The sequence below is a fragment of the Vulpes lagopus genome, chromosome 13 (genome assembly GCF_018345385.1).
Source record: "Vulpes lagopus strain Blue_001 chromosome 13, ASM1834538v1, whole genome shotgun sequence".
NCBI classification, from domain to species: domain Eukaryota; kingdom Metazoa; phylum Chordata; class Mammalia; order Carnivora; family Canidae; genus Vulpes; species Vulpes lagopus.
Window position 1 is genome coordinate 56,242,946 of NC_054836.1, and position 24,924 is coordinate 56,267,869.

At 37.7% G+C, this 24,924-nt stretch overlaps 1 protein-coding gene across 1 annotated transcript in view; it reads left to right on the forward strand.

The window, feature by feature from the left end:
* The window catches only part of CFTR (CF transmembrane conductance regulator), a 162,535-nt gene that overhangs the window by 89,555 nt on the left and 48,056 nt on the right, over positions 1–24,924 (forward strand). The window contains exons 12-18 of the mRNA XM_041728196.1: positions 1,546–1,640; positions 4,698–4,784; positions 6,482–7,208; positions 9,205–9,333; positions 17,170–17,207; positions 17,660–17,910; positions 19,429–19,508. Coding sequence (XP_041584130.1) covers positions 1,546–1,640; positions 4,698–4,784; positions 6,482–7,208; positions 9,205–9,333; positions 17,170–17,207; positions 17,660–17,910; positions 19,429–19,508 — 1,407 coding nt within the window. The remainder of the gene's footprint in view (positions 1–1,545; positions 1,641–4,697; positions 4,785–6,481; positions 7,209–9,204; positions 9,334–17,169; positions 17,208–17,659; positions 17,911–19,428; positions 19,509–24,924) is intronic.

Sequence of the window (24,924 nt, forward strand, 5' to 3'; positions counted from 1 at the left end):
CCATGAGTTGAAAAACATCATTTAGTTCAGTAGAAGCAAATGAAGCACTTGGTTCCATCTGCCTCAACGACAAAGGTCTTCCTCATGGGCAGGGCTGCTGGCTGTCGGCGACCTCTCCACGTGGCCGACTCCGCTGAGTCCTACTCATGTCCTCCAACATGTCAGCTTTTTATTTATTTTTTTTAAATCTCAGGCCTTTGGTCCTCCTTTGTCAGGAGTACTGACATTAAGAGTTCTTTGGGGGCAGGAGCCCATATGGTTCTAGGAGCTGCCAAATAGTTTTTAATATAAATGAATATTTGTTAATTTACCTGCGTTTGGGTTTAGAGTTTTGTATATTGAGTTCTATTTAACTTTCATAAGGTAGACAACAGACACAAATGAATAACAGGTAACCGTTTTGATAGCTTAAATTTTGATGATGGTGGTGGTAGGTCAAGGACAGATGGTGGATTGCTTCTGGATTATGAAAGAAAAAGGAGAAATAGTATGGAAGTGGGTTTTTTGTTTGTTTTGGTAGAGGGAAGAAGAAAAGGTGGTAACAGCAGAGAAGAGCAGATGTTTGGGGATGTGAAGAGCAGAGGGAGAGCAACTTTTTTTAAATTAAAGGGAAAGCACTACCTGTCTAACTCATTCTTCATGTGTCAGGTGAATGTCATCTCTTCCAGAAGGCCTTCTGGCATTTTCTGTCTGTTATAGGCTACTTCTGTTGTCTGAACGATTAATTTGCCAATTAATTGTGTACTGTTTTGGTAACTTATCTTAAAAGAATTAAGTCATTGGGATGTTTTTAGCATGCTCCAGGATGATGGCTTATCTTCCAAATGAGACTTAACAATAACTGTGAGTCAAGGACTCCTTCTTATAAATTCTAATCTTTTACAATGCCCGGCACGGTTGCTGCAAGGAGAAGTTCACTAACTGGGAATAAGGACGTTATGACCCCTGTGGACAGTGGTGACAGGAGAGGCAGCGTGCACGACAGGGGCATGAGGTGCTGAGGATGGATGGGGAGGAAGACGGTGGTGGGTGGGTGAGAGACGTATGGAAAAGAATTGCCTTGTATCCTTGGCCACCTACTGAATATGCTTTGGTACTATAGGACATGCGAATAGGATTCTTTTAGTTTTTCTTGCTAGGAGGTGTATTCTTGTTGGAGATTTCCTTTTAAACGAGTGAGTTTACATTGAAAGGGAATGGCACTTTAGCATGTCAGTAGTACTTGGGTTTGTGTGCTGGGCCTTTGGATAATACACACACGTGTACATCCCCATGCATGTACCTGTAGTTTACCTTTTGAGTTTTCTGGTTCATATTTCATGATCATGAAGGACGTCTAAAAAGTCAAAGAAAAATTTATTTCTGAAACTTCAGTCATGTTTTGCCCATTCGAAGTGGGTTTGAAATCATTGAGATGTGGGGTTTTAAAGTTTGGCTGTAGTTAGAGCAACGGTGTGACCTACGATTACATTTGAAGGAAAATGTGCCTTTCCAGTTCAGACACATACTAACAATTCCTCTCTCACTTCCTCTTTTTGATAATAGGACATTTCCAAGTTTGCAGAGAAGGACAACATCGTTCTTGGAGAAGGTGGCGTCACGCTGAGCGGAGGGCAAAGAGCAAGAATTTCCCTAGCGAGGTGAATATCTGATGATTGGTTTGGCGAGCATTGGTTGTGGATATCATGCATGTAAAAATTATAGACAATTCTCTGTTTTTTTATATTCTGCTTCTGGAATTGAAAAATGCCTGGGGTTTTATGATCAGAGGGTTGAGAGGGTTGAGAATCACCTTTAAGAACTATAGATAACGATTTTGTATTCATATTTGATGAAGGCGATGGCTTTTTCAAATTGCACGCTCTCATTTTGCTATCTGTATATTTGTTTGCCTTACGGTGTGATTTAATACAAAGTGGAAAACTCTGGGATGCTGAACAGCACAAGGAAAAACAAAAGTATTTTTGTGAAGTCTATCATAGGGCCCCTCGCTTTCTCCCACCCCACAATTCACTCACCTGTTGATACCTCTTGGTTTAGATAAACATACATTTTCAAATTTTCAACATAATTAGTAATTTTCATGACAAAACTAGTGAGGCCAATGATGTCACTTGGCTTCAAGTCTGCAATCTTTAAGGAAAAACAAATAGGATAAGCAGCGTCTAACATTGTGGGGGACGGGGATGTCCCTTGGTAGAGACATTCTTATTCTAAGCATTTCGAGCTGTCAAAGGGAAGTACATAAAGTTAATTCGTGTCAAGAATAAAAGTTTGTGGTTAACCTGTAACTTTCAGTTTTAAAAAATATTGGTGATATGAGACGTCAAACGCTCTTCCAGTTTTATTCGAATAGAATTCTTCTCGCTGTGTCGCCAAGGTTGTTAACAAGAAGTCACATGGACTTATCGGTATTTTGGTTCCCTTCCTTACTTTCTTCTACTTTCAAAGGCTGGAATGATAAATAACATACTGAGCACCTGCAATTGCCTGGTATTATTCTGGGTGGACTGTGTGTGTATGTATGTGTGTGCGAGTGTAATTTTACTTAATCCTTATATCCCTTTGCAAAGAAAGAATTGTTCTCCCCACTTTATGGAAGAGATCATTAGATAATCAAGGCTGTTCAAGCTTCACTGGCCAAAAACTATACCAGGAAATTGTTGAGTCAGTCGGGTCCGCTTGACTCTTTTGACATTAAACCATGATTTGGTTTTGGGATTACTCGTGATGTAATACATCACTAGATATGGATAATTCACAGACAAAATCATGGCTTCTAAATAGTTGGAAATTGATTGATTAATCTGTGAGCCACAGTAAGACGTAATTTAAGCATTCCATTTCGAACTTATGGTATGCTCCATGGCTTCTAGGCATTTAACACAGAATTGGGTTTGTCTTTACGAAAGTTTAACATTTGGTTTTATTCTGAGGTGTACACAATTTGAAGTACTACTGAAAGTGATTATTTATTCTTATTCTGATTGGAATGTGTCATGTGCTGCCCGGTTTGGGATGGTGAGAATTTCCAATTCTTGAGAAACTGGTCCTAGAAGTGAGGGAGAGGGAAAGTGAGAACTGAGTGGGGGGAGGAAAGATGTTGAGGGTCCATTTTGGCCGGGGTCTTTTTTTTTTTTTTAAGATTTTATTTATTTATTCATGAGAAACACACACAGAGAGAAAGAGAGAGAGGCAGAGACACAGGCAGAGGGAGAAGCAGGCTCCTTGCAAGGAGCCCAATGTGGCACTGGATCCCGAATCCCAGGATCCGGCCCTGAGCTGAAAGCAGGCGCCCAACCACTGAGCCACTCAGGCGTCCCAATGACAGGGGTCTTTTATCTAGCTCTTGCATGTTATCTTCAAGAATAATTTACGCTGCAAAAGTTCTTTTAGATTCCACCTTTGCCTTTTTGCTATTTCTGATTTTTAAAAACCACTTCTCTTAGTTACAAGCTGATTGAATACAAGTTTTATAGAAAGTACCAAGAATTATACATGAACGCCAAATCTTATGTGTGGGAGAGGGGTAGTGTCACTAACCATACTGCACCTGAAAAATCAAAATGTTATGAAGATTTACTCATTTCCATTAATATGAGACTATATCTTCATCGTATTACTGTTCTAAGATCAAATTTTTAAAAAAGATTTTATTTATTTATTCATGAGAGAGAGAGAGAGAGAGAGAGAGGCAGAGACACAGGCAGAGGGAGAAGCAGGCTCCTTGTGGGACTCGATCCCCAACCCCGGGATCACACCCTGAGCCAAAGGCAGACCCTCCACCGCTGAGCCACCCAGGTGTCCCTCTAAGATCAAATTGATGAAGATTTTACTTGCTTATAGAATTTTTGTTCTTTAGCTGAAAAAGCAAAGCTCAGATGGGTGTACATGTTTGTTGTGAATTATTTAACCTTCATTTGTTTGAAATTCTTAGAAATATGCTTCAGAGACTGAAACTCTGTGGAGCAAAATGCAAAGCAATATTACAGCCACAATTTGTTGGTAGCGGTCAACACTGCTGAAATGTTTTTCTTATGTATTGCTGCTATTTAGTTGTGGTCTCGGACATTTTACAGTTTTGAAAAAGTCTATTTTCCTCTTTGCTTTCCCACCAACATGCAAGATCTTTGAATCAGGGACTATGTAATTTTTACCATTGTATTCCCAGCACCAAGCATGGTGCTTGGCTCTCAACAGATACTATTATTCAAAATTTTCTTTTTTAAGGTGATACTTTAAATGGTGTGGTGTGGTGTGATTCAGTTTGTTGACTTCTGCTATTTATGCCACTTACATTTAGCAAAGCTGCTTCAGTCGTTCTTGGGATATTGTGAAAACCATTAAATCATTTACGGCTTACCTTTTTGATTCGCCTTTAGAATTGCCTACACTAAATGACAGGAAATTATTTTATTTTATTTTATTTTATTTATTTTATTTTATTTTATTAAGATTTTATTTATTTATTCATGATAGACATAGAGAGAGAGAGAGAGAGAGAGAGAGAGAGAGAGAGGCAGAGACACAGGCAGAGGGAGAAGCAGGCTCCATGCTGGGAGCCTGATGCGGGACTCGATCTGGGGACTCCAGGATCATGCCCTGGGCCAAAGGCAGGCGCTAAACCGCTGAGCCACCCAGGGATCCCCGACAGGAAATATTTTAAAAATCTGATTTAATATTTGTTTTCTTTTCAGAGCAGTATATAAAGATGCTGATTTATACCTCTTAGACTCTCCTTTTGGATACCTGGATGTTTTAACAGAAAAAGAAATATTTGAAAGGTATGTTCTTTGAATAGTTTATAATGCTCATGCTGAAAGATGAGAAAGAACAATTATCCCCTCATAGGCTGCATTTTACCCATGAGAATTATGGCCACCATTGTTGACTCATGGTGGCAGCATGTGACATAGCATCACTCAAATCTGATCGTCCTTTCACAGTCAAGTTTCAAGATCATGTCCATTAAAAGCTTTTCTGACCACCTCACAGGAGCCCAATTTCTTCCCTTGATTGTTGTAACGATCACTATCAATGTAGTTTTTGCATTATTATTACCTGTGGCATATATTATTTTAATTGGTTATTACACTTAATGTTTTTACTTTTTTGTATGTTAGTATTTTATTCTTTCTTCTCCTTAAATTGGATTTTCTTAAGAAACTAAATAAGGTGAATGTGTTAATGCAGGCAACTACTCAGACCATTGGTCTACCTTGATACCTCCTATAGAACCTCTTTCTTCATCACACAAAACTAGGGATATACATTTCATGGGAGCTCTCACTAGGGCTCAATGTGTGGAAAGTTCCTAAGAGGAGCAGTTTGTTATATGACTTGATTTCAGTTTCAAATGATTTCCTGAACTATAAAGTAGTTTATCAGGAGAGTTATTACAACACTCTTCTAAAATAAGGATTTTAAGCAATAAGGATGGATATGTGTGTGTGTGTGTGTGTGTGTGTGTGTGTATAAAATGGCTGCATTACCCCTAGATTTAAATTTAATACCTAAGATTTTTACAATCCTACGAGTATGATAAGTAACTTCTTACTAATATAAACTTTGTTATCTCTGTTAGTATGTTAAGGTATAATCTAGAATGATGCCTCTTTCTTGTTTAAGACTTTATTTATTTGAGAAAGAGAGCAAGCATGAACATGTGGGGAGGGGCAGAGGGAGAGGGAGAAGCAGGCTCCCCACTGAGCAAGGATCCCAACAGGGGCTCAATCCCAGGACCCCAAAGTCATGACCCGAGCCGAAGGCAGACATTTAACTGACTGGGCCACCCAGGTGCCCTGAGATTGATGCCTCCTCTCTCCATACAATGTATAATGTCTTAATGTCTAAAAGAATTTGATCTCCTTAGATGGTGCTAGTCAGGATTTATTTTTAAATTAAAAGGAAATTTTATTAGAGGAGAGTCAAATTTATTATTCAATTCTCAGCTTTAAAGATCAGATTAGTTTTATATATAAGCTCTTGAGAACTAAATTCATGGCCAACTTGAAATGTAAAAGGAAATTGATAGAAAATGTGAAGAACAAGAAAGCTCTGATATTTTAGAGGACAGAGAAATATAGATTCTCAGGGATCTTGAAAGGTTATCTGGCAATTCTTTAATTTTTTAGATGAACAAACCAAGACGCATAGGGTAACCAATTTGCTCAACGTCCAACATTTATTTAACATCAGATACTTAATTTTGCTCTAGGTTTGTTAACATTCAACTTTATGACATAGCATACTCTAATAATTCAGTAATATATTTCATGCAATAATAATTCAAGAGGACACCAAATTAACTGCCTTTATTTACTTCTAGAATTACTTAAGTATAATAATGACATTGGATGATAGACATTTTACCTAAGAATACATTAATAAAATGCAATACATAGACTGTAAAAGAGATTATATAATTTATGTCTTATTTATATCTTTTTATATTCTTTTTTTTTTTTTTATGTTCTTGAAGCTGTGTCTGTAAATTGATGGCTAACAAAACTAGGATCTTGGTCACTTCTAAAATGGAACATTTAAAGAAAGCTGACAAAGTCTTAATTTTACATGAAGGTAGCTGCTATTTTTATGGGACATTTTCTGAATTACAAAGTCTCCGGCCCGACTTCAGCTCGAAGCTCATGGGCTATGATTCTTTTGACCAGTTCAGTGTGGAAAGAAGAAACTCCATCATCACTGAGACTTTACGGCGTTTCTCCTTAGAAGGAGATGCGGCCGTGCCCTGGAATGAAACAAAAAAGCAGTCTTTTAAACAGACTGGAGACTTTGGTGAAAAAAGGAAGAACTCTATTCTTAATCCAATCAACTCCATAAGAAAATTTTCAATTGTACAAAAGACCCCGTTACCCATGAACGGCATCGAAGGAGAGTCTGAGGTGCCAGTAGAGCGAAGGCTGTCCTTATTTCCCGACTGTGAGCAAGGAGAGGCCATCCTGCCTCGGAGCAACATGATCGACACTGGCCCCACGCTCCGGAGACAACGAAGACAGTCTGTTCTGAACCTGATGACGCGCTCCTCCGTGAACCAAGGTCAGAGCATTCACCGAAGGACAACAGCATCCACGCGAAAAATGTCGCTGGCCCCTCAGACAAATCTAACTGAAATGGATATATATTCCAGACGGTTATCTCAAGACAGTGGCTTGGAAATAAGTGAAGAAATTAATGAAGAGGATTTAAAGGTATGTATAAACCATCAGTGGTGGTGTCTTTACTTTTAGTTGTCACAGAGTGCAACTGAGAGAAAGGCAGTACGTAGCATGATATCAAACTTGTAAGTATTATTTTAGGATTCGGAAGGTCCAGAGTCCATAAATTACGTAAGCAACTTCAAAATGTACAAGAATAACCTATTTCCTTTGGCGATGGACATACCTCTTCCCATGAAAGATATAGTGAGGCCTAGTGTTGGGTCCTTGAGTAGGCCAGTGATAATCGTTATTATGAATGAGAGGAATTGTGAATCATTACAAATCTGCTTTGTGACCACCTTCCAACCTCTGTGGAAGGAAGTGGGGTATAAATAAAGATACAAACAAATAACAGCTTCAGTCAGAGGCCAAGAAGGGTTTTGTATAGAGGTAGTACATAAGCCGCTAGTCCCTTGACAGAACTACCTCGGTATTCCGGTTGGTACCTCAGTCTTACCCGAATTTGTGTGGGCTTCTTTTTATCTTTTAAATTTGCTTTTGTAAGTTGGCCATCGGGATAGGTTTCTCTTAAAGAAGGTATATGAAACTCAACGTGTGCTGGTGCCAACCTTCAGATAGAAAGTCTTTTACATTAAGTTTTAAAGAATAAAATGCTTTTGTTCTTCAAGTAGGAAGCAACATAAAAAGAGGAAGGTTTTTGTTTACTGTGTTTTGCTTTTTTTTACTAGGAAAATTCCCGATGTGCCTTGGATGAATCAGGCAGCAATGTAATGAACTGACATGTTTGATAATGTAGATCACTTGAGAGTAGTGTGGCCTTTGGCAAGGCACAAGTCATGTGAGGTCTTTGGACCCAAATTTCCTCCTCTTGTAAAATGAGAAAACAAAACAGGTGATCTCTAAAATGTACACTTCCAGGATTTCTATAATTTTGCAAAGGTTTCCTAAGGAACAGTTTATCTGTATGGTTTTAATATCAATATGAATGAATTTCTCAAACCCAAACCGATAAATGTAGTTGTAAAGAATGATCTCTTTAAAAAAAAAAAAAAAGAATGATCTCTTTAACTGATAATCGTTATTACTTACTGATAACTTTGAGTGCCAGGCAGTGTATAATTAGTGCCCACCAGTATTCTAGAAGGTGCATATCCATATCTTCATTTACAGATAAAAAATCAGAAATTTAGAGAAGTCCAGCTGCCTAAATTCAGGCAGCTTCTAGGAAGTCAATGGTGGAGTTCCAATTCAAATAAAGGTTCATTTGCTTCCAAAAATCTTTCCATCTAATCAGTGTGCTATATTTCCATTTCATAGAACCCTTTCTTTGAGTTTCTGGGGCTCCTTTTATGAATTTTGTTGACTTTGTAAGAAACAAAAATATCTTTTCCCTTAGGAATATCTGTACTTGCTCTTTTTCAAATTTTTGAAATGCATCTACCAAAGGACAAATAGACTTCTAGGGAAATACACGGAAGATTAGAATTTTATAACTTAAGTCATATCTGGAAAGAGAGAGAATCTTCACTACTGAGGAGCATACACACATCAGCGGGCCTTCATGTCTATTGGGCAGACCTCTAGCCAGCAAACTCCAAACTGAGTGAAATAGCCAGCAAAACTCCAAACTGTATCTGTCCACAGACCCCCGAAGAAATGAATTAAATCAAGGGGAGTTCTAGGAAACTTCAGTTTGATGGTACTATTTGATAAAAGGTGTGACTCTGTTAAGCATTAAAATGATAAAACTGTCCAAAATCAATACAGTCATATCATCAGTGATTTACTTTCAGAATTTTGAAAAATTACAGTGTTTCCCGTTTTTGAAAACCTGTGTTGCTCCAGTGGACATTATACTGGCTATTGTGCGACATCATCTATGTCATTCACAATGGTTTATATTTGTTGAAATTCATTTAGCTTCAAATACTAGTATTCCTTTAATTTCCCACATTCAACATAAAACCACAATGGTGGTGTGAAACTGTGTTGTCTCCTCATAGTAACCATGATTCTTTTTTTTTAGGAGTGCTTTTTTGATGATGTCGAGAGCATACCACCAGTGACTACATGGAACACATACCTTCGATATATTACTGTCCACAAGAACTTAATTTTTGTGCTAATTTGGTGCTTAGTTATTTTTCTGGCTGAGGTAAGAACTTTCTGTTGTAAAATATTACTGTGGTTTAAAGTTGCATTAAGAATAGTTTTTTTTTTAAAAAAAAAAAAAAAAAAAAAAAGAATAGTTTTTTTTTTTTAAGATTTTATCTATTTATTCATGAGAGACACAGAGAGAGAGGCAGAGACACAGGCAGAGGAAGAAGCAGACTCCCTGCGGGGAGCCCGATACGGGACTCGATCCCAGGACCTGGGATCATCACAACCCCTGAGCCACTCAGGTGTTCCCATTATATAAATACAAATATATGTGTATTTATAACCTTACATTATATAATGATATGCATACTTCCATATTCATATTCCTATATTTCATATATAGCATACAAAATAGGTATGAAGAGCTTTTAGTGGAGTTGTTCAAAACTTCTAAGTAGAATACTTTTATATGGATTGAAATTAAGCAGTGAAAATTATTCTGTACTCAGTTTTAGGTTCATTTGATTATAGATATTGCATTATTGAATATGCAAGTGATGAATCATCACCTTTAAATGACTGTGTCTTCATAAAATGAAATAAATATGTATTAGTGGCTTGGTAACCCTTTTAAACAATCCTTTTAGAGATCCCCATCACCCGCTTGCTTACAGATTTTGTCTGTCTTTGGTGCCACCATCATGGTCTCTTTGTCATGCCTCTGCTGTCCTTCATGTCACCAGGATAAAACAACAAGGGAGGGAAGTGCAAGCAGCATGCTAGGCTACAAGGGCAGGGCACAACGATGTTAGAGGTTCTCGAAGCGGCATGATGGATGAGGCTTCTCTCTGGATGAGGAGCAGCCACCTAACTGCTAAAAGGGGCTTAGCCAGAATGCCTGTGGGTGAGGTGGCTTTGAGGCTGGAGAGCATTTGTCCTCCAGTTGTCTAATGGGGCCAACGGGGATGCGGCACCAGCCAAACACTTGCCGTGAGGGAATTTAGGATCAATTTTGCTAAATCATTTTGTCTACTGAGATAAGATAGAAGTCCAGATATTTTCTGTAAAGTCTTCCCCATTTTTGAAATGTAGGTAGTTGATTAAATAAAAACAAACAAATGAACACTAGATGGGTTCAACAAAACACACAGGTGGATCGGGTTCCGCCTAGGATGACTAGTTACCCTAGATATTTATTCCAGGGGACGTCCACCGCTGCATGGGCCCTAAGGTATGAGCTAAATCTGACAAGAAGGCCCCCACTGCCTTCAGGGTTTCTCCCCTGGTGAAGAGCTGCCTCTCCTGGGAAGTGTAAATGCATACGTAACTGAAACCCAGTCTTAGAGCTACATGCTGTTTCCTGTTGTTGGGCTGTTTCTAACCTCAGTGGTGAGGTCTACATAAAATAGCATCCCTTTTCCCTGACCAACTAAGATAGTGTTAAGTATCTAAAGGTATATACCAAAAAGTCGTACATATTGTTTCACCTATAAACCATCAGTTTCCATTTGCTCTTGAGTCCTGGTGATATCCCTTCTTTTGCCCTATTATTGTAAATTCATACACCAACTGGAAGTTTGATGGGAGTTGCAGTGTAGTACAGTCCCCACGGTGGCATCACACTGACTTGGCTGTGACCTCGGTCCATCTTGTTAACACAATGAAGCTGAGCAAGGTAAGTTAACCACGCTGAGCCTCAATATCCTCATCTACAAAATGGAGAGTTTATAATACCAACTTCCCAGGTCATGTTTGTGAGTGAAACCACATCAGGGTTATAAAGCACTTAATGTAGGGTTTGGCGCATACTGGACAATGCTAGTTGCTGTTCTCATTGATACCCTTAATGTCATACCATTATAAAGCTCAAGATAGTTTGAGGTGAGCAAGTCCATAACCGAAATATAATGAAAGTTTCAATAATCCCTTTTGTACTTTAACAAAAATATGCAGTTGGGTAATTTGACAGTCTGGCATGAGTAATAAAAATTGCTTTGAAATGTATCTTAAATTTACCTCATTAATCTCTGCTAGTCACGCCAAATGACCAACATTAATGTGAATGAGACCTAGTTTTGTGCCACATTTAATCTCAAGCCAGCCTTTCATAACTGTTAATGATTTAAATCTCTGCACTGAAAGGTCATATATCTTGATTGTCTTCAATTTGTAGAGTTGCGTAAGAAAAAGAAAAAGGTCTTATCTGAATGTAGTGATGATTTATGTTAATTTACAGGATCTTTGTCCTATCCAGCTCCATAGAGCTGAACTTCTGTACCTCTCAAAATGGTGTATAATTAATTAACTAATTAGTAATTGAGCACTGAGCTTCTGCACGTGTGTACAGTATTACTGGCTCATTTAATCAAGAAGACAGTGGTCCTTTGTCTTTAAGCTTGAAACTAAATTACAAGAGAGGATGTAGATTATTAGTGGAGCCCTCACAGTTATTGCAAAAAAAAATGTCTTTTTAATGGGCAAAACACATTGATAATGCCATTTTCTAGACAAGACATTATATACTAGGATGAAGCTCTTTGGCCAATGTCCTGGGGGCATCACCGATGAGCTGGCTGTCAAAACTTTAGGTAATAAAAACTTGGTGATAGTAGATGAATAGCAATTGTTTTAATTATGTGCACGGTTATATAGCTAAACACTGATGTTCACAGTTCTGTCACCTTCTTCGAATCAAAATTTACACAGCTTTTCTTTTAGATCAAGCTTCTTTCTTAATACCAGTGTGCCCCTTTCTCAGTAACATCGACATATCTCATCAGCATGTATCATGGTGCAGGTGCTAATCCGGGAAGATAGTTTAGTTCTTTTAAACCTTTGCTAGAGCCCCATACTCATCATGATCAGAAAACTTGAAGAAAGGTTAAGATACGTGTCTCCCTTGATGACGTAATTTATCCATTTTTAGTTTTTAATGGACACCATGCTCCAATTTAGATTTTGTGGTTTTATAGAGTAGGTTCCATATGCTTCCCTTTCTTACTTCTTCAAAGTGTGAAACTGAAAAAAATTAGTTTGATTTATGCAGTTTGTTATGACATATCATTAATGTGTTATTTTGATTAGGGAGTCAGTCTGCCTTTATATCTCTGGACCATTTTTTTCTATGCAGAGAAGTGTTTTCTGTAAGTTCTTCGATATTGGCACCAAGGGTAAAGGCTATAAATTTTTTTTTTTTAAGGATTTTATTTATTTGAGAGAGAGAGAGAAAGAGAGAGAGAGAGCATGAGTAGGGGGATGGGAACGGGCAGAGGGAGATGAACAGGGAGCCCGACTCGGGGCTTGATCCCAGGACTCTGGGATGGTGACCTGAGAGGAAGGTGGATGCTTAACTGGCTGAGCCACCCAGGTGCCCCAAGGCTATACAATTTCTATCACGTTGGGCTTTCTAGTGCTTCTGCTTGATGGTACATCACTGAGAAGAAATGCAAATAAGACTAGGAGACAGTTTCCTGCTTCTTACAACAACTGGTGGGTATTGAACACTGGAGTATCTCAAGATCCTTTAGTGTTTTCATCCTGTAATTTTTAAGGAATGTGTCGAGAGTACTGCTCTATCCTATTCTCTTTGTTAAGAAGGAAGCTCTGGGTAACTTTATATTTTTAGTAAAATGGACATGTGATATACTCCGTTAATATTCAGCTGTAACTGATTAATAATAATCCTTTGAAGGCAGTTCTACTTAGCATGGGTCTACGTTTCAGGGCATGATTTTGTGAAGCATTGAATTCTGTGTACGAAGTCATGACAAGGTGGCACTTTACTATTACGGCCTGCTGCTCGCTCATGCAGCCATTTACGCATTCAACACAGATTTTTGAAGTCCTTTCAATGTGTCAGGCACAATTCTGTGCGTATAGTGTGGTTGCGTGTGTAGTGAACAAAACAGAGTTAATGGGTGGAATACACTACCGCACTTATGTTTATACTGTTCACAGAACATTTAGGATACTGTGTTCCTTTGGTTAAAAACTCAAAATACCCATTGTGTTTTAATAGGTATTGCTTTACAAACATCCCGTGGTGTGGCTCAGGAGGTAGCTCTGAATTGTGTGTATATAAAAAACTTGTAGAATAAATTGGTTTGGCTTCTTTAACTTTACCCTATGTTACATGACAGGTTATCTGCTTTTTCAATTGTGTGTGTTTTAAGATTTATTAATTTATTTCAGAAAAAGAGAGTGTCAGGGAAGGGCAGATTCCCGCTGAGCCCAGAGCTCAACACAGGGCTTAATCCGATGACCCTGAGGTCATGACCTGAGCCAAAATCAAGAGCCCGATGCTCAAATCAAGAGCCTGTTGCTCTTGGCACCAAGAGCAGCTGAGCTACCCAGGGACCCCAATACTGGCTACTTCTTTTTCATCTTGGGGACATTTGCACAGTTCATGAATCATCATCCTGGTCATTCATGGAGTTGTCCGTAGAGAATGCTGTCATCAGATTTTGGATATTTAACATGAATATGTAATAAATACTCTGTCTACACCCCTATAGAACTAATAGTTATTAAAACCTATGCATGCACTCTCTAATGCAGTAGCCGACAGCAATATATGAACATATAAATGAAATGAAATAAAATAAAATTTAAAATTCAGTCCCTCAGTCACACATTTCCTGTGACAAGTGTCCCATGTGATAACCGGCAACAATATTGAACAAGGCAGGTATAGAACATTTTTATTATCGTAGATATTTCCCTTGGACAGTGCTGACTTAGACTGTACTGTTTTTTATGTGATATGGATTGAAGTTTAAAGCCCCAGAAAAATAAAATAATAAAGACCTTTTGCTTTTCCCTTTTAATGACCCAGAACTCTCACTCTATCATAAACTGCATAAACTTTACAACTTGAAACGTTTTGGAATGAAATGATAGAATTTGCTTAACCAATTGTTTCTGTATGCCCCCAAATATTTGTACTTATATCATTATATCAAGTCTTTGGAACTGTTTTTGTTCTAGTCAACAAAAACAGTTTGGATTGGCAGTTATGTGTCTCCATCCACTAGTGGTCTCTTCAGAAAAGCCAGGAAATAACTTTATATTACACTGACTAGACCAGTTCTTTGAAAACTACTTGAGTTATTGTTCATTAGTAAATATTATAAAATATTTGTTTCTGGGATTTATTCTTATCCCAAGAATGTTGGCAATGCCAGCAATATTGACACTCCTTTGATTGGAACAAAGGGGGACTATAATAACCAAAGAGTGACTCAGAAGGATACCCTTATCTTGATTCTTGAATGATTTGATTAGTCTCAGGAAATAGGAAAGCATTCGTCCTGGGATGAAGGCTTTTGAAAAAGTCAGATTATTGCCTTGTTTGTTTGTTCTTTTTAAGATTTTATTTATTCATGATAGACAGAGAGAGAGAGAGGGGAGGGGGCAGTGATACAGGCAGAGGGAGAAGCAGGCTTCACGCAGGGAGCCTGATGTGGGACTCGATCCCGGGACTCCAGGATCATGCCTGGGCTGAAGGCAGGCACCAAACTGCTGAGCCACCCAGGGATCCCCCCAGATTCCTTGTTTTGTGTCAATTTGAATTTCCTTAAATTTCAAGGAAACAGGAACTTTTTTTCTTTACTTTTACTGATATAGTGCATGGAGGCTATGTGTGCAATGAAAAAAAGTAGGAAAGAAAGAATGATGACATTAAATTTTTCATTATTATATTCCTAATATGTGAATTTAACTAAAACTTATACACCTCTTTAAAATATAGAACTTCATCATGTCATTTCTTAGTTAATGCCAATTGTTCTTTATAAAACATTTTTTAAAGGTTTTATTTATTTATTCATGAGAGACACAGAGAGAGAGGCAGGGACACAGGCAGAGGGGGAAGCAGGCTCCATGCAGGGAGCCCGACGTGGGACTCGATCATGACCTGAGCCGAAGGCAGACGCTCAACTGCTGAGCCACGCAGGTGTCCCTATAAATTTTTTATATAGTACTATTAGATACTTAAATTGAATATGAAAGAACACTTAGAAATTTCTTCTCTATTTTTATGCTGTATTAATTTTCAAATTGTTTTATTCACAGTTTTTTTTTTTCCTATTAGATTCTCTGGTAAAGTTAGTTTTGGGAGGGTCATATAATTACAGTCATTTCTAGTATTAGGGTTGTGATGGCAAACACAAGATTGTTGTGCTCGCTTCGGCAGCACATATACAAACACCAGATTGTCTCTCCACAGGGTTTAGGAGAATAGAATACCAGATTGAAGTGGAACTGGGTGCATGGCTCTTAAATATTGAAGGAACTAAAAATACCATAGTGGTTAAAAATTTTTATTTTTTCAGTTATGATATATAATACTTATCCCTCAGACAAGAGCTTCTACCTTGAGAAAGCCTGAATAGTACTAGTAGTGTGTGTTTCAACCTAAAGTATGTGTTTTGTCTTTATAACAAAGTGAATTTATAACAAGCTAAATTTTTGTACCTTTGAGAATTGTTTTTTGGATGAATAATCTTTTTCTAGTTTTAATTAATTTATTTTTAAGTTTTTATTTTAATCACTCAGTGCTCATCAAAAGTGCACTCCTTAATCCTAATCACCTATTTCACCCATCCTCCCGCTGACCTCCCCTCTCAACCAACAGTTTGTTCTCTATAGTTAAGAGTCTGTTTCTTGGTTTGTTTCTCTCCTTTTTTCCCCCTTTTGCTCATTTGTTTCTTAAATTCCACAAATGAGTGAAATCATATGGTATTTGTCTTTCTCTTACTTCACTTAGCATTATACTCTCTAAGCTCCATCCATGTCATTGCAAATGGCAAGATTTCAGTCTTCTTTATGGATAAATAATATTCCATTATGTATATATCTCTATATCTACCTGGCTATCTATCTACTTATCTATCTATCTATCATCTATCTATCTATCTATCTATCTATCTATCTATCTATCTATCATCTATCTCCTTTCATCAATCAGTAGACATTGGGCTGCTTCCATATCTTGGCTATTACATATAATGCTGCAATAAACATCAGGATGCATGTACCCCTTGGATTAGTAAATTTTATTCTTTGGGTAAATTAGTGCAATTGCTGGATCTAATAGTAGGGTAGTTGTATTTTTAACTTTTTCGGGAACCTTCATACGGTTTCCCACAGTGGCTGCACCAGTTTGCATTCTACCCAACAGTGTAAGAGGGTTCCTTTTTCTCTGCATCCTTGCCAACACCTGTTGTTTCTTGTATTGTTGATTTGAACCATTCTGACAGGTGTGAGGTGATACTTCATTGTGGTTTTGATTTACATTTCCCTATGGTAAGTTATAATGAGCACCTTTTCATGTGTCTGTTGGCCATCTGTATGTCTGTTCATGTCTTCTGCCCATTATTATATTGGATTATTTGCTTTGGGGGTGTTGCGTTTTTATAACTTATTTAAATATTTCAGGTGCACTGTTGAGACTTTTATCTAATTTTCATAAATATGAACATCTTTTCCAATAATTAAGTGGTTTCATAGGAATTAATCCCTCATGCACTGCATACTAAATGAAATTATTTATAACAGGTAAGTGAATTATCTGCCAATAAGCTATTCGTCTCTTTATAAGAAGCAAGATTTATTCTTTAAAACATTTAACTGCAATCCTAGCTCTTCTGTGAGGTTCCATGAATAGTTTCTATTGAATGAGGGAGAGAAATGGCAAAGTATTTAATATAGTAGAATTTTAATTCTATTAACTTAACATGTTATAACCACAATATAATGGTTTTGAGAACAATCATTGCAGCTGCTGGACCCAGGAAAGTGAGGCAAAGGAAAATGAAATTGTGTGTGTTTTGATGGAGGAATAGGTAGAGATGTTGGAAAAGAAAATCAAGTGTGTATTGTTTTATTTCAGGTGGCTGTTTCATTGGTTGTATTGTGGATACTTAGAAAGTGAGTATTCCTTGTCCTATTGTAGATTATATTTTGTTTCTATTGATTATTTGGGTCTTATTAAATATTATAATATCCAGGATGCTTCATTTCCCCATGGTTTAATAGAGATGGAAAATTAAATTCTTTGTTTAAAATTGCGAGCATGTGCAGTTTCTGCAACTGTTTTTTCCAGTTCCTACAGAATTTAGCTGTATTTTGTTTCCATAAATACAATAAAAATATTGGAAACAGCATTATACATTTAGTCCTTTCTCTGACTGCTTAATGTTTCAGTGGTGAAAAAATGTAGTCTACTTCATTGCAATATTAGGTCCTTGAGATCAAAGGTCTTACTTGTGCTAGTGAAATATGTTGTGTTTCCTCAGACTCAAGTTCAGTTTTGTCTACATGTATCGGAAATTCAGCAGGGAAGTTTGGTTGCCAAATAATGGTTTCTTTTTGCTTTGCAGCTCATCTTCTCAAGACAAAGGGAATAGCACTCAGAGTGTAAACAGCAGTTATGCAGTGATCTTCACCAGTACCAGCGCATATTATATTTTCTACATTTATGTGGGAGTAGCTGATACTTTGCTTGCTCTGGGACTCTTCAGAGGTTTACCACTGGTGCATACTCTAATCACAGTGTCGAAAATTTTACACCACAAAATGTTACATTCTGTTCTTCAAGCACCTATGTCAACCCTCAACACACTGAAAGCAGGTATTTGACTAAGTATACAAAATGGTGCTGCTGATCCATAGTCAAAAGGTCCTAGGATTCTGTTGGTTTTCTAGCAGTAGTGTTGGCTTTTGACGGAGGCATCTGCCCCGATGAAGATTCGTAATGACTGGCATGCACATTTCTTAGATATTGTAGGCTATCAGACCTTGAGGCTGCTCCTCATGTTTCTGTCTTGGCTAATTAGCCAATGTGTTATCCTGTGTTGCTGTTGGGAGTGTAGCAACAGAAACAAGCCTTTGGGTTAGCCATCCTTCTCGGTTCAGATATTTGATCTAGCCCCCTTTCAGGCATCTTGTTGCCAATGTACAGTCTCATTTAAAAGAGAAGATTTGAAATGACCAAAGAAAACCTAAAATTCTTTTACCTATGAAGGCTGTAGAATAGGATGGTATAGAATAATTTAGTTTCATGTAACCACTCAAAGGTGATCAAATAAATTCATTTTAAGGTTTTGTTTTTGGATTTTTGGATTTTTTTTTTTTTTTTTTGTGGAAGAGGAGGAATAAATTCCAAATGTATTTTTAAAGTATTTTTGACCCAACTATAGAGGTTGGTAACAGGGCAAAAACTCATCCCTTTAAGATAAAGAAGGTCTGAGGAGCTAATGTATGACATGGTGACCATAATTGAAAACAGTATATTATGTAATTGAAATTTACTAAGAGAGTAAAACTTAAATGTTCCCCCTCCCCCCCAAAAAGATAAATATGAGAGATTATGGAGATCTTAACTTTGTGTGGCATTTAAGTATTAAGAATTTTGGATGTAGCTAATGGGGGGGGGGTTGAATGATAAGATTCAATATCACTTTTTTTGTACTATGGTATGTTTTATCTAATTGTGTCTTTATCCCTAGACAATGAATTCCTTAAGGGCAAGGAGCCCGGCTTATTCACCTCTGTTATCTCAGTGCCTAGCGTTACGTCTGGCACATCGTCAACATTCCATCTATAACTTTTTTTCATTGAAGGAAAACATCATCAGATTTATAAACATAAGTCTGGAATTCAGAAGACAGGCTGACGCTCAGGTTGCCAGTAGAGAGGGTGGAAAGAGGGAACATGGAAAAGGGGGGGCCACACAACAAGGGGCAGAAATTAAGAGTAGCCATGGGTTCTGCAGAGTATGTCAGAAAGGCCTGGAAGTCGGAGGAGAGGGAGAGCCACACGTCGTGGAGTACAGATGTAAAGCGATGATGATTGCACATCCGGGAAATCATCATTACGTTCAAGCTCGCACGTGTGAGGTGGTAGCAATAGGATGAATCTTACCGTAATCCGTATTTTATAAGGGTTTAAATGTGGGAGACCATGACTCAACCACAGGGCTTAGGATCTCTGTACAACACTAGGGTTTTCTAAGTCTTTATTTATCATGTTACGTGCTGATTCTTATTTGAGTTTTGAATATTTCTGCTGTGATCCAGATGGAACAAATATTGATATGTCTTTTTAAGATTACTGTTTTCTGAGGAATTTCTCTTTCTTTATATTCTAGGTGGGATTCTTAATAGATTCTCCAAAGATATAGCGATTTTGGATGATCTTCTGCCCCTTACCATATTTGACTTCATCCAGGTTTGTAAAAATAAGAACTATTAAGTGTCTTTACATTTGTCATACTTTTAAAAATAGTTAGAAAAAGAAGTAGATTAAGTTATGCTTATTTTTCATTTTAGGAGTCGAAGTCCTATCTATTGTGGGAATTTTGTCAATATTAAAAGTCTTCAAAATCGGCATAAATTTAGCAAATTCAGTAGTGAGTCAGAGCAGTTTACCTGACTCGAACCTAAGGCAATTCCACATGTAGACGTGATAGCTGTGTACCTGGGAATGCTTTGAAAGACATAGTAGACCGCCTTTCCCTAACTGTCCACAAAGTATGACATTTTTGACATTGGCATTACTGTTTGATGGAAGTCACCTACCTCCAAAGGACACGTGTTAGAAATGAAGACCTGTTAATCCTTGATGGGCTACAGTTTCAACCCATCCCACCCAGGAACACATTGGCCCAGGTTAGCTAGCCAGCAGCCTAGGGTAGGGACCATAATACAGGGACTGTAGTACAGATACCTTTTCAAGCAGATGAGAAGGGAAAGAAAAATCCAGGACTCGTGAGGACTGTCCTTGGGTGACACATCTGAAGGGGCCACCAGGACAGCCTGGCTCTGAGCATGTCTCCCTGGAGTGTGGTGATTGAGTGGAAGTTAGAATGAGAAGAAAAGGAGGAGATGGAGATGCAGGTGACCTAGGGGAGGCACCTTAGGACTCTGCAAGTGGCACAACTTAAGAAGGGCTTTGAGTTAATGACCTTGCTGTTGGACCCAGTTTGGAGACAACTTCCTGTCTGGCTTAGGTCAAGCAAATGCCACAGTTTCAGTGATCTCCAGCTGGAACATTGCAGCCCATCTTAGCATGAGTCATTCTCCCCCCGCCCCCTTCCCAATCCCCTATAATAATACTTTATTTGAGAGGACCTCTAAAACAAAATAAAGGCTACCACATTTGTGTGTACATGCAACCGACATTGGCAGGTGCGGCAAAACCAGGTTGTCAGTTTGCCTCATCTGAAATGACTGGCGCTATTAAAATGCATTAACTGTTCCTTGTGAACTTTAGCATTTTGGATTTCCTTCCATTGCTGTGTTTAGGGCTATAACTCAGCAATAGCTGCTGGAATTCTTTCACTGATGTTTGAGCTCAAACATTTGAAGGGACGTGTCCTGTATCTTTCTTTAAATGCAGTTTATTTGTTCCTTGTTCCATGAGTGTAAATGACTGATCCCAAATATAATATTATTAAATTAGGTAAAAACTGGAACATGGACATTTTGACATGATTGTAAAACGATGATTCAGAAATGTTGGTCCTTGATTTTATATATATATATATATATATATATATATATATATATATATATATAAATTTTTATATATACATATATATATATATTTTTTTGTAGTTTACTATTTTCTGAATCAGTGTGAAGCTCGCTTCAGAAATCCTGTGGGAGAAATATATTTAAGTATTTATTTTATAAGTTAACACTTTTTAGATACATGCGATGGCTCTGAAATCCTTTCTGTTATGGCAATGCAAATAGTTTCTGCTCAATTTCTAATGTGGCAGTTCATTAGTTGTGCTTTCACAAGTAATTAGGCAGGGCTCATTTATTTATTTAATTTCCCTATTTTATTTATAAAAGGGCCTCATATTAAGGAAGCATAGTATCTGACAATCAAATGGCAGTAAAAATCTGATTAGTTTTGATTTTATTGAATAATCAGTCATTGGGGCACCTGGGTGGCTCAGTAGTTGAGCATCTGCCTTTGTCTCAGGTCATGATCCTGGGGTCCTGGGTTCGAGTCCCACCTCAGGTTCCCTGCTCAGTGAGGAGTCTGTTTCTCCTTCTCCCTTTGTCCCCTCCCCACCTCAGCTTGTGTTCTGTCTTTCTTGCTCTCTCTCTCTCAAATAAATCTTAAAAAAAAATAAAAATCAGTCATTCATCCTAGTTTTATTATAAAAAAAAAATCCTCTAGATTGTGAGCTTCTCTAGCTATACTTAATTATGTTCACATTAAAGAAATGTTTTCGAGTTACAACATTACAGGAACAGATTTTTGCACAAAATAAGGCATACCTGTAAATTTCCTTTAAAAAATAAATTTCTGTTTACTCTTTGTCCTAACATTTAATAACGTTCTAGCAGAATTTTCTTTCTGGATTGGAACACTGTCTAATGGAAATGGAAGATCTGGATTCTATTTCTAACCTGTAAAATGAAGTAGATAAATCTGATGATGGTGTCTTCTGGTACTCAAGTTCTTGCTTCAGACCAGCATACTAGCAGTGGCCCACCCATGACACATTTGCTGAGGTCAGAAGCTAATAATTTAACACCGGCTGTCAAACTTAAGGCGCTGGTTTAATATACTTGAAATTCTCATTACACATAGAAACCTTAAATTCTGTCCTAGTTTTTAATTCAGAGGGGATACGAAACACGTCATTTTATGGGCAGCCCGGGTGGCACAGCAGTTTAGCGCCGCCTTCAGTCCAGGGCGTGATCCTGGAGACCCGGGATTGAGTCCCACGTTGGGCTTCCTGCATGGAGCCTGCTTCTCCCTCTGCCTGTGTCTCTGCCTCTCTCTCTGTCTCTTATGAATAAATAAATAAATAATCTAAAACAAAACATCTAATGACAAACATCTAATGACAAAACAAGTCATTTTAGACCAGATATATTTATGAGACAGAGAAAAACTATGTCTTAGCATCCTGTTTATCTCCATATTTGGGTGAATGATTTTTTTTTTTATTAAGTAGAAGCCTGTGTATTCTAAAATACCAAAATCTTCTCTTTTCAGCCACAGAATCCTTAAGTCTCTTTTATTTCTTCTCTCTTATCTGAATATTTAATTATACCCAGAGTCCTACTACGATTTCCTCTGTATCTTTCACATCTCCCCCCACATTCATTCTATTAATCCCCTTAATCCCTTACTTAAAAATTCATTTGTGACTTAAATTCCAAATCTGCTCTTCATATCATAGTTTTAAATAGGTATCTATCTATCTATCTATCTATCTATCTATCTATCTATTCATTAACTTATCCCTGATTTCAGAGTGATCCTTCATTCTTCTCATCTGCTCTAGTTTCACAGGCAGTGCTATGTGGCCTTTAGCATCAGGAATGCTTTTGAGCTGCTGTCGGTGAAAATGTGCTGCTTACCTCCTAGGACCATGAATGGGTGGTGCCTCGCAGGCTTTATGGCCTGTTGATTTTTTTTTTTTTCTTTTTTAATGAGGAAGTTTAGAATTTGGGTAAAGGCCATTGGAAATTAGACATCTGTGCTCCTGTTTCCATCCTGTCCTGAATTCCTTCTATTTATTTTGTTGTCCTCTCACTAATACACCTGATTGAAGTGACTTGTTTCGTGCTCACTGTGAATTAAAAAAATCTAGGACAGAATTTAAGGTTTCTTTCGTGCTGAGAATATCATATATATTAAACTAGTGCCTTTAGTTTGGCACACAGAGCTAAATTATTAGCTTCTGACCTCAGTGCCAAAGGATGGCCTCTTATGTAGCAAATGGAATTATTTTTCTCAATGCTTAGACTCCTTTTTCACCTCCTTTTCAGTCTGAGCTATGTTCTGGATGATTATAATTCCTGGAAATTTATCTTGTGAGTGTTTCATAATTTCCGATTGTAGCCACCTTCCTCATTCTTCACTAACCTCCTGTGATATCTTGGGTAGTCCAACTGTCCAATTATACCCATTTTATTATAAGTTGCATTTTCATTCCTAAGAATCTCTAGCACATCAGCAGTCATGGAAACAAAATGGTCACTTTCTGCAACGAGTGTTATAATCCAGCCACACCAGATTGGAATTATATGGTAAAAATAACACTAGTCAAATGAACACAGTGCTCTTTACAACTGTCTGCAGCAAATACAAGACCATGATCCTAAATGGAGTAGCTGAATGTTTTCACGATGCCAGTGCAACAACATTTGTCTTTCAGACATCCTGGTATTTAATACGATAGTCTGCTTGATTAAATCATATTCCCTAATCATGCTTGGAACTTATCCCCCCTACTCCCCCACCCCTGGCAAAGATCCTATTTCTAGGAAATAAATGTCTTTGGTTAAAAAACTAGTTTGCTATTGAAGTCTTGTCAGGGAGTAAGTAGGGCCTTTGGGGCTTTCTCATTGTATTGGTGGCTCTTGTAGGGCAAAGATGGACTAGGGAAGACTTTCCTTAGATTTTTTGAGGCATCATGTGTCCTTAGTCCAGTGCCTGGCACAGTAAAGATTTATCCGAGTATTTCTTGATGAGTGAGGGGCTCTTAAGGCAGAATTAATTAGAGGCATGGAGGCATTTCCCCTAGAGAGGTCACTGAGAGATTATCCTCTAATGTTTTAGATGGAAATAACAACGCACTTGAAGAAGATTTATTCAGCTCTTAGCTATACCCCCACCCCCACTGCCATCTACCAAAACATTCTGCATTTCACTGCATATTCAGCTGCAAAAATGCATGTGTCACCCCTGGAAATTGGTAGAGAACTGGCTCACTGATTATCGTTTGGATGTTCTAATAAGTTTATTTTTTAACCCTTGTTGTGACATTATTTATACTTATTCAAATGGATTATGGTGGAGCAAATGCTAGCAGGCTCTTTTTCTTTTTAAAATGTATAGATTTGATATCATGTGGAATAACAGAATATAAGCTTTTAACTTGATTCCGAAGAACAACCAGCATGGTTAGCTTGTTTCTTTGATGTTTTGATGGATAATGTGAAGAGATATCTCTAACTGATGGGCTTGACTGAAGCACGAAGTGCATTTTGACAACCTAGGAGATGGAAATAAAATTAAATCAATTAGCCATATCCCAAAATCTTTTTTTTTTTTTTTGAGCCTTTAAGGTCATCTCCAATTATTTTAAGGAATAGGAACAGAAGAGTTGGGGAGGGGAGTCACATTTATTAAATATAATTTTTAAAAATCTCAAACACGAGTCAACTATGCTTGAAAAAATTGTTTCATGCCTAAATGACCGAGTCTTCACTTAAACCAGATCTTTCTGATTCAAAAAACTCCAAGATGAATGCCTGATATTCAGGAATCGTGTAAACAAAATAAATGCTAAAATTTCACGTTTATACCAAAATCATTTCAAAATTAAATAAAATTATTTTAAAAGAAGGCCACGCTAGGGAAAAAAAAATCATATTCATCTACAATTGTTTATCGTACAGGCATTTTAAGGCATGTGGGAAGTGAGACCATCCTGAGACCCAAGGACACCATGTTTTCAAAACTTCAAGATGTTGTGCCAAGCAACCTGAGCAATTTTTTGAATTTTGATAGAACTTATGCAAAATGCTACTTTGCCAGGAAGATGCCCGCCCCTCGTTGAGAACGGAGCAGAGCGCGAAGAGCTTCTTTGGAGCTACACCTCTGGCGT